The 14,024-nt window shown below is 39.6% G+C and overlaps 1 protein-coding gene across 1 annotated transcript in view; it reads right to left on the reverse strand.

Moving 5' to 3' along the window:
- The window catches only part of CSMD1 (CUB and Sushi multiple domains 1), a 1,958,110-nt gene that overhangs the window by 549,603 nt on the left and 1,394,483 nt on the right, over positions 1–14,024 (reverse strand). Inside the window, exon 9 of the mRNA XM_032869815.1 lies at positions 2,429–2,553. Within this exon, the coding sequence (XP_032725706.1) occupies positions 2,429–2,553 (125 nt within the window). The remainder of the gene's footprint in view (positions 1–2,428; positions 2,554–14,024) is intronic.

Below are 14,024 nucleotides of genomic sequence, written 5' to 3' on the forward strand. Positions count from 1 at the left end.
TCCCGAAGACAGAGTTGCCATTCTAGGCCTGTACTGCCTGACTCCTACCTTCCTTATGAGAGAGAAATGATTTCCATTTGGTACAAGCTCCTCGTGGGTTTGGATTTTTGTCACCTAGTCTTCATCACCTAATTCTAGGTAGTATATCTCAAATTCTCCTTCTTAGAAGGCTTCACGACTGTCAATTTAAATTTTTTGGTTGTTTAATGTTTTACTACTCCAAATATACTAAAATATAATTTCCTTAAAAAGTTCAGTTTAAAAAAAATACTGTTTGTTATTATTCCCTAGACACAATCTGTTCTGGTTAAGGTATACGGATTGGATATATACATCCTTCGTGGAAAGGTCTTCTTGAGGCTTACTTGCAGCTTCCAGAGCTCATCCCTTCAGAAAGTTAAAAAGTAATTGGACAAGAACTAAATAGAACAAGGACTACCGATTACTCCATAAAATTGAAGGTGTATCTAGTTCAAGCAAAACCACGGGGTCACCAGCTGGGAGGAGATAAAAGGGGATGATGGAGGTGAATGCTGTTTGCTTCTGGATGAGGGAGCTGGGCGTCTGAGAGTGGTGGGTCTCTCACAGAAAACAAACCCAGCGAGCCACACAACAAAGATGCTGCGGGAGAGCCTTTCTTTTCTAAAATATCATTGGTAGGACATGAGAATCTGTGAGAACAGGAAGCTAAAAGCTTCGCTGTACAATTATCTCGCAGTGACGTGTTTGGAGGTGGAGAATGAAGAAGGATGCCCTCCCCACCACCGCAGCCTGGGTGGGGGGCTCTGTCTTCTAAAAAGTGAGAGCCTCTGGGTGTTTGGTGTTTGATATCAAGTCAGGTTGTAAGTGGGGACCAAGATCCCAACAGAGTGTTTTGAGCTTCATATGAGATGATGAGATTCAGGAAATTTAAAAAAAAAAAAGTTATAAATTAAGAAATAAGATAAGAATCCAATAATAGCCTACACACATATTTCCTTTATGTGACTCCAAAATATCAATTTAAAATGAATGCACATTTCGTAGCTTTGTATACTTTGGGTTTTTAAAATAATGACATATGATTCTGGTATAGAAGAGTAAGGAAAACATTAAAGAATAAAAACATTTTTTCCCCTTAAGGGGAAAAAATAATACCACTGAATTAGCCCTCATTTATTTCTGGGAGCATTACACATTACCATCACTTGGTAGGAATATGGTTTTGCTGTAGTTCCTTTGGAAGCCACGTATGGCCACTTTAGTATTAGACAAAGTAGTCTAATGGCAAAGAGCAGAAGGACACAGAATTCATGTATCCTTAACCAGAGGATGGTGCATCTCCAAGAAGCATAGGAAAGAGCCTCCTTCAGCCAGAACACAGACAATAGTCTGTCCTCAGGGTGCATGAGGAGGTCAGAAGGTGCATTTCCCATAGGCTATAAACCCTAAAGTGGTTATAGGTAAGGGGAACAAGAGAGCAAATCCTGCAACATAGTCTATCTATCTTAGATAAAGCTAGCACTGTATTTGATTTCATAGGATGTATCTGATTTTTTAAAATTTATAAAATAGAATCTTTTCACTTTAAAAAGGCTATAAGGAGGCATAATATATGCTTATATATGAAACTTTGCTTTTTATTCCTTGGTTGACTTTGTGCTTTTTTCCCCCCTTCCTTTAAAAGTACCATTTTACATAAATTATCTTATGGCCAAAACATAAAAACCAAAACCAAAATCAAACCCTTGTTTTTCTTTGGATTTTTAGTAATTTTCAATATTAAAACAGCCATAATGGCTTTCTGCTGGTTTGACTGTGGTTTGTATAATTCCGGTAGGACCATTCCTATACTTCCTGGAAGTGACCCGTCAAGGTTTGGCATCTGTGAGGATGATGATGAAGCAGCTTCGGCTCTGCTATGTCAGAGATGAGTTTAAGATAATTTATCGGTGAAATATTAACTCAGGATAGTGCTGACAACTCCCTTTATCACTGGTATCATCAAAACCCAAGAATTAACCTCACTGCCCTTGAAAGGTGAGCATTTTTAGATCTGCAGGGGCGTGCATAAAACTTGCCAAAGGATCTGTTACATAACCTATTTCCATAATATGCAAACGCTGTGTGTATATATAGGCAAGTACCAAGTTATACTGAGTAAGTCTGTGTGCATGCATCTCAATGATTAGATTGCTCCCATAGCTCCTGAAATTTCAAAACCACTAATATCCTTGGAAATGCTTGCTGGCTAACCAATTTCAAAGAAATATATCTTCTCTACCTTCATCACTAGGAAAACATACATCATTTTCTGCTTTGTTCTGCTTTGTCTGTATGACACATAAACGAGGCTGCTCTGCCCTCCAGTCTCCCCGCGCATTCACAAAATGTGCCAACTGTGATGGAAGACAGAACCAGGGCGAGGACACCAGTGCGTGCACCTTACCGCGGCAAATGGGCCGATGGTCGCTCCATGCAGCCAGTGTCTCTGTGACTCTCTGACAGGTTATGCTCTTGGATCCCTGGAGCACATAATTGTCCTCACAGGAGAACTGTACATTTGCACCAACCCTAAGCAATTAAACAAAACAAAACAACCCAAATTATTCTTGGAAGCCTTCTTAAAAAAAAAAAAAAAGAATCAGCGTAATGCTGCGAGTGTCTTACACCATCCAATCAATAACACACTTCAAGCAATGCATTAGAGATTATTCTTAGATATAACCACGTAATGTAGCATGGGATAGAGTGTCAAGACCTGGGTTCCAATTTCTGTTGTGCCAACTTCAGAGCTAAATAAATGTATGAACCTTCATTTCTTATTTGCAAAAGAGATGAAATAACAAAAGAGACCAGACTTCATGGGTGTAGAGAAACAGTTGCATACCCTGACAATAAAACAATGTTGCAGCCCTTCTGTGTGAATAAGTGTCTACAAAAACAAGGATTGAGAAAGTCCAGGTTAGGAAAATGTCTCAGGACACAGAAAGACAAGTGCTGCAGGGCCCCACCTACGTGAAGGGCCTAAAATAGTCAACTCATAAAATCAAGGGCTGGAGGGGAGTTACTAGGAGCCTGTGGGCAGCAGACATGGGGTGTTACTAACCAACTGTCATAAAGTTTCATTTTACTAAGATGAAAAAGTCCTAGAGACCAGATACACAACATCGAGCCTCTAAGTCAACAGTAATGTGGACTTATAGATGACTAAGAGGAGAGACCTCATGAGAAGTGTTTTATCACAACAAAATAGAATAAAATTCTCCCAAAGAAAGGCAGGAGGGAGAAAATGTCTCAGTAAAAACAAATCTATGTTGGGAATAGGAGACCTAAATTTCCTCTGATCCCAGGAGATCAGCTGGACAGTTAGCAGACCATTCCGAACTCCTACAAACCCAACAGGAGATCGAAGAGAAGAGCAGCAATTCTAGGAACAGAAAAGTGACCACTTTCTGGAGGGCAGGACGTGCGAAGAGTGAATCCGAAGCCACGGGAAGACAGAGGGGGCGGGGGGGGGGGGCTGGGGCGCTCCGTCAGCCGCTCCCGGCAAGCAGCAGAGCAGCAGAGCACAAAATCAGAACTTCTAGAAGTCTGCTCCATGGAGGGACATCGCTCCAGAGACTAAGTGGGGATGGAACCCTCTCGGGGACAGTGTGGTCTCAGGTCCCCAGGGTCACAGAAAGACGGGGAGTACCTGAGTGCAGCAGAGCTGCCCCATATTGGAGCAGGGAAGCCGGGGGCAGAGACGGAGCTGAGGAGTTGCCATAAACTGTCATCCCTGGCAGAGTTGGGATCGAGCAGGGACCCCACAAGTGGCAGATCTGAGGAGACCCTCTCCTTTCTCCTCTGGGAGGAGCAGTACAGGAATGTGAGGCAGGAATCTGCTCAGTTTGACTCCAAACAGGGCCGCGCGCCAGAGACAGAAATGCTCGGTCACAGGCCGGGGGAGCTCGGAGCGCGGCCGGAGACCAGGGAGACTGGAGGGACTGATGGCTCATCCCCGAGGGCGCACTGAGGAGCGGCCCCAGCTCTCAGCTCCTTCCACCGCAGCCTGGGCGGCCGCCATCTTGGTTCCCGTCCGGACTCTACGGAAAGCGCTCAGGGAACAAAAGCCCCGAGAGCGAACCAGCAGGTGACTTAGCCCGGCCCCTGGCAAGGGGGGCGCAATCCCGCCTCCGGCAAAGACACTTGAGAATCAGGGCAACAGGCCCCTCCGGCAGGAGATCGGCAACACCATCCAGCCAGACGGAGCTCACTGACCAAGGGGAACAGAGGAACTCCCGCGGGGAAAGCAACGCATAGAATTCATGGCTTTTTCCCATGATCCTTTAGTATTGGAAAGGTAAATTTTTTAAATTGTATTTTTTTTCTTATTCTATCTTTTTTCTAATTTTTCCTCTTTTCTATTTGACCTATTTTATCTCTTTTATCTTATCAATACCTTTAAAAAAATATTTTTAAATTTCCTTTGTTAAAGTCATATTCTATCCCTTAATTGTATTTAGCATTTTTTTGTATACATATCAGTTTTTCTTCCTTTAAAATTTTGGGATACAGTTTCCTCTAACAGACTAAAACATACCTTAAATTTAGCATATGGCTTTCTTCTAGTCTCCAGACTGATATTTTCTTCTTTGTTTTTTTCTTTTTTCACCCAACTTCTTACCAATTCCCTTTTTAATATCTATTTTTAATTTTCATCTTTACAGTAATATTCCATTCCTTCATCATGTTTACCCTTTGTGTGTGTGTGTGTGTATAGTTTTTATTTCTTTAAAATTTTGGGAGGCAATTTCATCTAACACACCAAAATAAACCCAAAATCAAGTATGTGCCTCTTCCCTATTCACCAGCCTAATCATATCTTTTTTTTTTTTTTTTCCTTTCTTCTCCCCCCAGTTTCAGGTCTCTTCTGACTTGGTTAGTGCATATTTTTCTGGGGTCGTTGTTATCCTTTTAGTATTTTATTCTTATTCATCTATTCTTATCTGGATAAAATAACAATGTGGAAAAACTCACCTCAAAAAAGAACAAGAGGCAGTACTGACTGCTAGGAACCTAATGAACATGGACATTAGTGAGATGTCAAAACTAGAGTTCAGAATGACAAAAAGTGCCAGTGGGGTTTGAAAAATGCATAGAAGATACTAGGGAATCCCATTCTGGAGAAATAAAATCCTTTTCTAGAAAAAATAAAAGAACAAAAATCTAACCAAGTTGAAATAAAAAAGCTTTTAATGAGGTGCAATAAAAAATGGAGGTTCTTACTGCTAGGATAAACAAAGCAGAAGAGAGAATTAGTGATACAGAAGACCAAATGATGGAGAGTAAAGAAGCTGAGCAAAAGAGATGAGCAACTACTGGACCATGAGGGGAGAATTCGAGAGATAAGTGATACCACAAGATGAAACAATATTAGAATAATTGGGATCCCAGAAGAAGAAGAAAGAGAGACAGTGTCAGAAGGTACATTGGACCAAATTATAGCAGAGAACTTCCATAATTTGTGGAAGGGGACAAGCATCAAAATCCAGGAGGTGCAGAGAACCCCCCTCAAAATCAATAAAAATAGGTCCATCCCATCATCTGATAGTAAAACTTACAAGTTTCAGAGACAAAGAGAAAATCCTGAAAGCAGCTCAGGACAAGAAGTCTGTAACATACAATGGTAGAAATATTAGATGGGCAGCAGACTTTTTTCCACAGAGACCTGGAAGGCCAGAAAGGACCAGCATGATATATTCAGAGCACTAAATGAGAAAAATATGCAGCCAAGAATACTCTATCCAGACAGGATGTCAATGAAAGTAAAAAGAGAAATAAAAAGTTTCCAGGACAAACAAAAACTAAAAGAATTTGCAAACACCAAACCAGCCCTACAGGAAATATCAAAAGGAGTCCTCTAAGCAGAGAGAGCCTAAAAGTAGTAGACCAGAAAGGAACAGACACAATATACAGTAACAGTCACCTTATAAGCAATATGATGGCACTAAATTTCTATCTTTCAATAGTTACCCTGAATGTAAATGGGCTAAATGCCCCAACCAAAAGACACAGGGTATTTGAATGGATAAAAAAATAGGATGTGCTGTCTGCAAGAAACTCATTTTAGACTCAAAGACACCACCAGATTTAAAGTGAGGTGGTGGAAAACAATGTACCATGCTAATGGACATCAAAAGAAAGCTGGGGTGGTTGGGGCGCCTGGGTGGCTCAGTGGGTTAAAGCCTCTGCCTTCGGCTTGGGTCATGATCTCAGGGTCTTGGGATCGAGCCCCGCATTGGGTTCTCTGCTCCGCGGGGAGCCTGCTTTCCCCTCTCTCTCTCTGCCTGCCTCTCTGCCTGCTTGTGATCTCTCTCTGTCAAATAAAAAATAAAAAATAAATAAAAAAAGAAAGAAAGCAAGCTGGGGTGCTGGGGTGGCAATCCTTATATCAGATCAATTAGATTTTAAGCTGAAGACTACAATAAGAGATGAGGAAGGACATTATATCATCCTTAAGGGGTCTGTCCAACAAGAAGATCTAACAATTTTAAATATTTATGCTCCTAACATGGGAGCAGCCAATTATATAAACCAATTAACAAAATCTAAGAAACGCATTGACAATAATACAATGATAGTAGAAGACATTAACATCCTCATCATTGAAATGGACAGATCATCCAAGAAAAAGATTAACAAGGAAATAAAGGTCTTAAATAACACACTGGACCAGATGGACATCACAGATATATTCAGAACATTCCATCCCAAAGCAACAGAATACACATTCTTTTCTAGTGCAAATGGAACATTCTCCAGAAGATATCACATCCTGGGTCACAAATCATGTCTTAACTGGTAACAAAAGATTGGGATCATTCCCTGCATATTTTCAGACCACAATGCCCTGAAGCTAGAACTCAATCACAAGAGGAAAGTTGGAAAGAACTCAAATACACGGAAGCTAAAGAGCATCCTACTAAAGAACGAATGGGTCAACCAGGAAATTAAAGAAGAATTTTAAAAATTCATGGAAAAAAATGAAAAGGAAAACACAACTGTTCAAAATCTTAGGGATGCAGTAAAGGCAGTCCTGAGAGGAAAGCATATAGCAATATAAGCCTTTCTCAAGAAACAAGAAATGTCTCAAATACACAACCTAATCCTACACCTAAAAGCTGGAGAAAAAACAGCTAATCCTACACCTAAAAGCTGGAGAAAAAACAGCAAATAAAGCTTAACCCAACAGGAGAAAAGAAATAATAATAAAGATTAGAACAGAAATCAATGAAATAGAAACCAAAAGCACAGTAGAACGGATCAATGAAACTAGGCGTTGGTTCCTTGAAAGATTTAATAAGATTGATAAACCCCTGGCCAGACTTATCAAAAAGAAAGAAGAAAGGATCCAAGTTAATAAAATCCTGAATGAAAGAGGAGAGATCACAACCAACACCAAATAAATACAAACAATTATAAGAACATATTATCAGCAACTATATGCCAGCAAATTTGACAATCTGGAAGAAATGGATTCATTCCTAGAGACACATAAACTACCAAAACTGAACCAGAAAAAAACAGAAAACATGAACAGACCCATAATCTGTAAGAAGATTGAAGCAGTCATCAAAAATCTCCCAACAAACAAGAGCCCAGGGCCAGATGGCTTCCCAGGGGAATTCTATAAAACATTTAAAGAAGAATAAATACCTATTCTCCTGAAACTGTTTCAAGAAATAGAAATGGAAGGAAAACTTCCAAACTCATTTTAGGAGGCCAGTATTACCTTGAACCCAAAACCAGACAAAGACCCAATCAAAAAGGAGAATTATAGACCAATTTCCCTGATGAACATGGATGTAAAAATTCTTACCAAAATACTAGGCAATAGGACTCAACAGTACATTAAAAGGATTATTCACTAGGACCAAGTGGGATTTATTCCAGAGCTGCAAGTTTGGTTCAACATCCTCAAATCAATCAATGTGATATAATACACTAATAAAAGAAAGAACAAGAACCGTATGATACTCTCAATAGATGCTAAAAAAGCATTTGACAAAATATAGCATCCTTTCTTGATCAAAACTCTTCTAAGTGTAGGGGAGGAGAGTGCATACCTCAATATCATCAAAGCCATCTATGAAAAACCCACAACAAATATCATTCTCTGTGGGGAAGAACTGAGAATTTTTTCCCTAAGGTCAGGAACATGGCAGGGATGTCCACTATCACCACTGCTATTCAACATTGTACTAGAAGTCCTAGCCTCAGCAATCAGACAACAAAAAGAAATAAAAGGCATTTGAATCAGCAAAGAAGTCAAACTCTCACTCTTTGCAGATGATATGATACTTTATGTGGAAAACCCAAAAGATTCTGCTCCAAAACTGCTAGAACTCATACAGGAATTCAATAAAGTGTCAGGATATATAATCAATGCACAGAAGTCAGTTGCATTTCTATACACCAACAACAAGACAGGAAAAAGAAAAATTAAGGAGTTGATCCCATTTACAGTTTCACCCAAAACCATAAGATACCTAGGAATAAATCTAACCAAAGTGACAAAGAATCTGTATTCAGAAAACTATAAAGTACTCATGAAAGAAATTGAGTAAGACACAAAGAAATGGAAAAATGTTTCATGCTTACGGATTGGAAGAACAAATATTGTGAAAATATCTTTGCTACCTAGAGCAATCTACACATTTAATGCAATCCCTATCAAAATACCATTGATTTTTTCAAAGAAATGGAACAAATAATCCTAAAATTTATATGTAAACAGAAAGTACCCCAAATAGCTAGAGGAATGTTGAAAAAGAAAGCCAAAGTTGGTGCCATCATAATTCCAGACTTCAAGTGCTATTACAAAGCTGTCATCTTCCAGACAGTATGGTACTGGCACAAAACAGACACCTAGATCTATGGAACACAATAGAGAGACTAGAAATAGACCCTCAACTCTATGGTCAACTAATCTTTGAAAAACCAGGAAAGATTGTCCAATGGAAAAAAAGACAGTCTCTTCAACAAATGGTGTTGGGAAAATTGGACAGCCACATGCAGAAGAATGAAACTGGACCATTTCCTTACACCACACACAGAAATAGACTCCAAATGGATGAAAGACTTCATGTGAGAAAGGAATCCATCAAAATCCTTGAGGAGAACACAGGCAGCAACCTCTTTGACCTCAGCCACAGCACCTTCTTCCTAGAAATATTGCCAAAGGCAAGGGAGGCAAGGGCAAAAATGAACAATTGGGAATTCATCAAGATCAGAAGCTTTTGCACAGCCAAGGAAACAGTCAACTAAACCAAAAGACAACAAACAGAATGGGAGAAGATATTTGCAAATGACATATCAGATAAAGGGCCAGTGTCCAAAATCTATATGGAACTTATCAAACTCAACACCAAAGAACAAATAATCCAATCAAGAAATGGGCAGAAGACATGAACAGACATTTCTGCAAAGAAGACATCCAAATGGCCAACAACAGACACATTAAAAAGTGCTCCACATCACTCATGATCAGTGAAATACAAATCAAAGCCACAATGAGATAGGACCTCACACTAGTCAGAATGGCTAAAATTAACAAGTCAGGAAATGATAGATGTTGGCAAGGATGTGGAGAAATCCTACACTGTTGGTGGGAATGCAAGCTGGTGCAACCACTCTGGAAAACAGCATGGAGGTTCCTTAAAAAGTTAAAAATAGAGCTACCCTCCAACCCAGCAATCGCACTACTGGGTATTTACCCTAAAGATACAAACATAGTGATCTGAAGGGGCACATGCACCCCAATGTTTATGGTGCAATGTTCACAATAGCCAAATTATGGATAGAGCCTAGATGCCCATCAACAGATGAATGGGTAAAGAAGATGTGTGTGTGTGTGTGTAAATATATAATGGAATACAATGCAACCATCAAAAATTGAAATCTTGCCATTTGCGATGACATGGATGGAACTAGAGGGTATTATACTAAGCAAAATAAGTCAATCAGAGAAAGACAATTATCATGATCTCACTTATATGAGGAATTTGAGAGGTAAGGCAGGGATTTGTGGGGGAAAGAAGGGTTAAATGAAACAAGATGAGACTGGGGAGGGAGACAAAATGTAAGAGACTCTTAATCTCACAAAACAAACTGAGGTTGTGGGGGCATGTTGGGGGAGGGATAGGGTGGCTGGGTGATGGACATTGGGGAGGGTGTGTTATGGTGAGTGCCGTGAATTGTGTAAGCCTGATGATTCACAGACCTGTACCCCTGAAACAAATAATACATTATATGCCATAAAAAAGATTAAAAAATAAAATACTTTTTATTCAAGTATAAAAATTCGATGTTACTACCACAAACATTACATTCACAAGGCGAGTGATATGCTATTTCAGAAAAACACCTTAGGGGAAAAGAATCATTTGTTCTAGAAAAAAGCAATCCATCCAGCCTAAAGTTGGATGACACCTGGTTTTGGCTCCAGAGGTGCATCTGCAAACCTGATGTTCTAAGGTGGTAGGAGTAACAAAATCTTGCAAAACAACGATTCAACAGGTGCATAACAAAATGTGCCAGACTCACCGCAGGTCCGAACACATGTGATTCCTTCCTATAAGCCTTTGTCTGGCATGGAGCTGACTTCTAAATAACACTCTGGGGATGGCACAGTTGTCTGCACAAATCATCACATCAGGGGGAGCCAACTTGAAAAATTCTGGATTCAACAACAGTTAGCATGCTTCTTTTCTAAAGGGGCTTCTCAGGGTACTGAAATTAGGTATGAGAAAATGTATTCTGCTTACTTAAGAGAAGATAAAGTATATAAAAGCCCCCAAGCTTATATATCCAAGAAGCCCCTTCTCACCAACTATCCAGGGCAGCTAGAACTCTATGGACCGATTTTTAGAAACACTGTATTGTAGGTACTTACCAGGTCTTATCTTTGAAAGTGAAAAGTGTAAAAATCAAATTCTAGACCTAATTTTCATTTTCATTATCAGTCTGTCCGATATGTCAGTTAGACATACTGTCCATCATTTCTGCTCACTGGCTTTTGTTTAAACCTCTGGAGCCACAGTAAATAGATGCGATAAATCCAAACATTTTGTTCTGAAAACGGCTATTTCTGTGTTCGGCGCCATCTTCACTTCCTTCTATTTAACAAAATCTCAGATTTCACACATTTTATCATCCTTGTAACACATTTCTACTGAATATCTATATGCTACTTCACTCTAGGTATCCAAGATGCAAATGTTAATAAAATGTTAAAATTTATCAAGGTCCCAACCTAATCTAAGTTGATTTTCTGGAAAGAACTCTTAGAAGAAAATTCCAGAAAAAAAGAAGTTATTAATACTTTCTCATTGACAGGTAAATTTAGAATGTCTTAGATTAATTGTGTTGAACAACTTTGACAATTGCTAGTAGTTGGAAAGTGTAAGAAATAACAGAGAACTGAATTTGTGTAAGATCAAGATATATTATACATAGATAATCAATACCTAAGTTGCAAAATTTAAGTTACACAGTAAAAGTAGCATATTTTTTGTTTTAAATAGAACAGAGAAAATAAAAGTTACAGTTCTTCAATGCTTAGCTCTTCTGAAAAGCTCATCACTCAAATTTCTGATTTCCAAAGACATTTCATTTGTCACCATCTATTTGACTTTAACGACCATGATTTGAAGAGTCTTTTGAGGTGAGTGAACTATTTCTAAATATGGCTCCATTTTAACAAGAACTATTTCCAAATTTGGTTTCCCTAAATAATAGCTGTGCATTAATTTAATATTGGTACCATAATTATTTCTGATTAAAAAATAACAAAAAACTGAAGGGGCGCCTGGGTGGCTCAGTGGGTTAAAGCCTCTGCCTTCGGCTCGGGTCATGATCTCAGGGTCCTGGGATCGAGCCCCACATCGGGTTCTCTGCTCAGCAGGGAGCCTGCTTCCCCCTCTCTGTGTGCCCCCCCTCTGCCTACTTGTGATCTCTGTCAAATAAATAAATAAAATCTTTTTAAAAAAATGAAGAAAGCACCTGAAGTGACTTAAAGTTCAAAGCAGAATCCAAAATAAGATATGTGACATCTAACTGTCTATGAATTACAGGAGATATAAACCATCTGGATAGAGAGATTTCACATCTTTCCTCCACCCATACTGGTTGACTTCTATCAAATCTAATGAAGAAACCAATTTCTCCATTAGGAGTTTTCTGAATCAATAGATAGATCAATAGATGGAGATAGATAATAGATAGATGATAGGTAGATAGAGAATCTGCCTCTTTGTTGAAAGCAGAAATCCAGGTTGGAGAGGTGAAGGACAGGGAACACTAGCAGAGACAAGAGAAGAGGCTGTGTCATGGCTGTGGAAACTTGGGGCCATGTTTCCCTACCATGCCTTGGACCAAGAAGAAGTTGGAGTATGGGGATGGAACGAGACAGCATCTTTCAGTGTTCTCTGTGAGGATCCCAGGGTAATACCAGACTTGTTCTCATTTTCCAGCTCTGACCACACAGCGAAGTCTCTGTGTCTTATGGTACAGCCTTTCCAGGGGAAAGCATGGAAGTATGGCTAGCCTAATTAAGACTGAGAGGATGGGGCCCCTGGAATGACAGAGCAGTGCACCCCTAAACATTCACATCGCTTATGTGCTGGCTGCGGGGGCCATAGATTTGGAAGTCATTCACCAGCCAGGAGGAGGGTGTGCATCCTGCCAGAGCCTTGGGGGAATGTGGTGGCAATCCACGGGGCAGAGATGAGGTGGACACATCATGTCTCTTCCCCCCTTTTGCTGGGATGGCCTTTCCTTAAGCCCTAGCATTTAACATTGTAAAGGCAGGAGAAGGAAGGAAGTAATTGACTTTAATCCTAATGAATTGACACATCATTGATTTTCACAGCTTCAACGATGAATACACAAAATTTTCTGACACAGGCAAAATGGAGATTTGTTAAAAAATAATGATAGTATAAATAAAATTTCATGCTGTACATCTGAACTCATGAGCCCGTAATTCAATCTCCTATACACATTTTAGTTAACTTTGCAAATAATACAATATCCTTATCATACGCAGGTCTCTCTCCTGCTTCTCCCCATCTCAGCTTTCATTTTGCTCTCTGCCTCTTTCTCCTTACTGGTTTTCTTAATCATTAACAATTGACTACCTCCCATAAATAAAATTAATTCTTCCAGTGGTTTCTAGAGGAGTGTGCAAAAAAATTTCTAGAAAACCAAATTAGAATGATTTGAAGGTATTTCCTAACTTTACAAAAAGAAAAGAAAATGGTATTTGATCCAAGGAAAGAAATGAGAGGAAAACTGTCAGGAGCATTTCCAATGTCCTTCAACATCTTTAGAATGGTTAGACTCAAGTTCTAACCCTATTCATAAATATCCCCAGTGCCCGAAGAAGGGACTGGCACATCAAAGACACTCGAAAATACGTGTTGAAGGAAGGAATGAAGAGAAGCCACGTTCCCAAGGCCATGTATGACAATTTGCCAGTAAAGCAGGACTGAGAAATAATGCTGGCAAAGAAACGTATCTGCTCTTCTCCCTCTTCTATTGGCCTTGATTCTGCCTTCCCTACCTCGGCTTGACAATTGCTTACGGTCAGCCTTTTATGCACTGGGCACTGTGCAAGGTAGAAGGTTGTACTGATGAGCTCTTGGGGGCAAGAGATAGTTCATCAATTAATGCACAACGAGTTAAATAAATCTGCTCTGCTATGGGAAAACAACAAATTCTGCCTTTAGTGAAAGGGTTAAAAAAAAAAAGCTTACTACTAGAAAAAGACGATACACAGAATTTATTTACTATTTTGTTTTGTTTTGTTTTCCCAAAATGAGTGCAGGTGTTCTAAATTGAACTCCTCAACCTACACTTCACAGAAAACCCTATTGGCTTCAGAGTAGATGGTTTGTTCCGGGAATTGAAGACAGCCAGGTCTGTCCACAATGGTATTTTGGGAAGCTCTTCTGAAAACCTCGGCAAGTGTCCCACTCCCCGCTGGCCCAGAGTTTCTT

This window comes from Lontra canadensis, unplaced genomic scaffold, assembly GCF_010015895.1.
Source record: "Lontra canadensis isolate GAN:19392208 unplaced genomic scaffold, GSC_riverotter_1.0 scaffold39, whole genome shotgun sequence".
NCBI lineage: Eukaryota > Metazoa > Chordata > Mammalia > Carnivora > Mustelidae > Lontra > Lontra canadensis.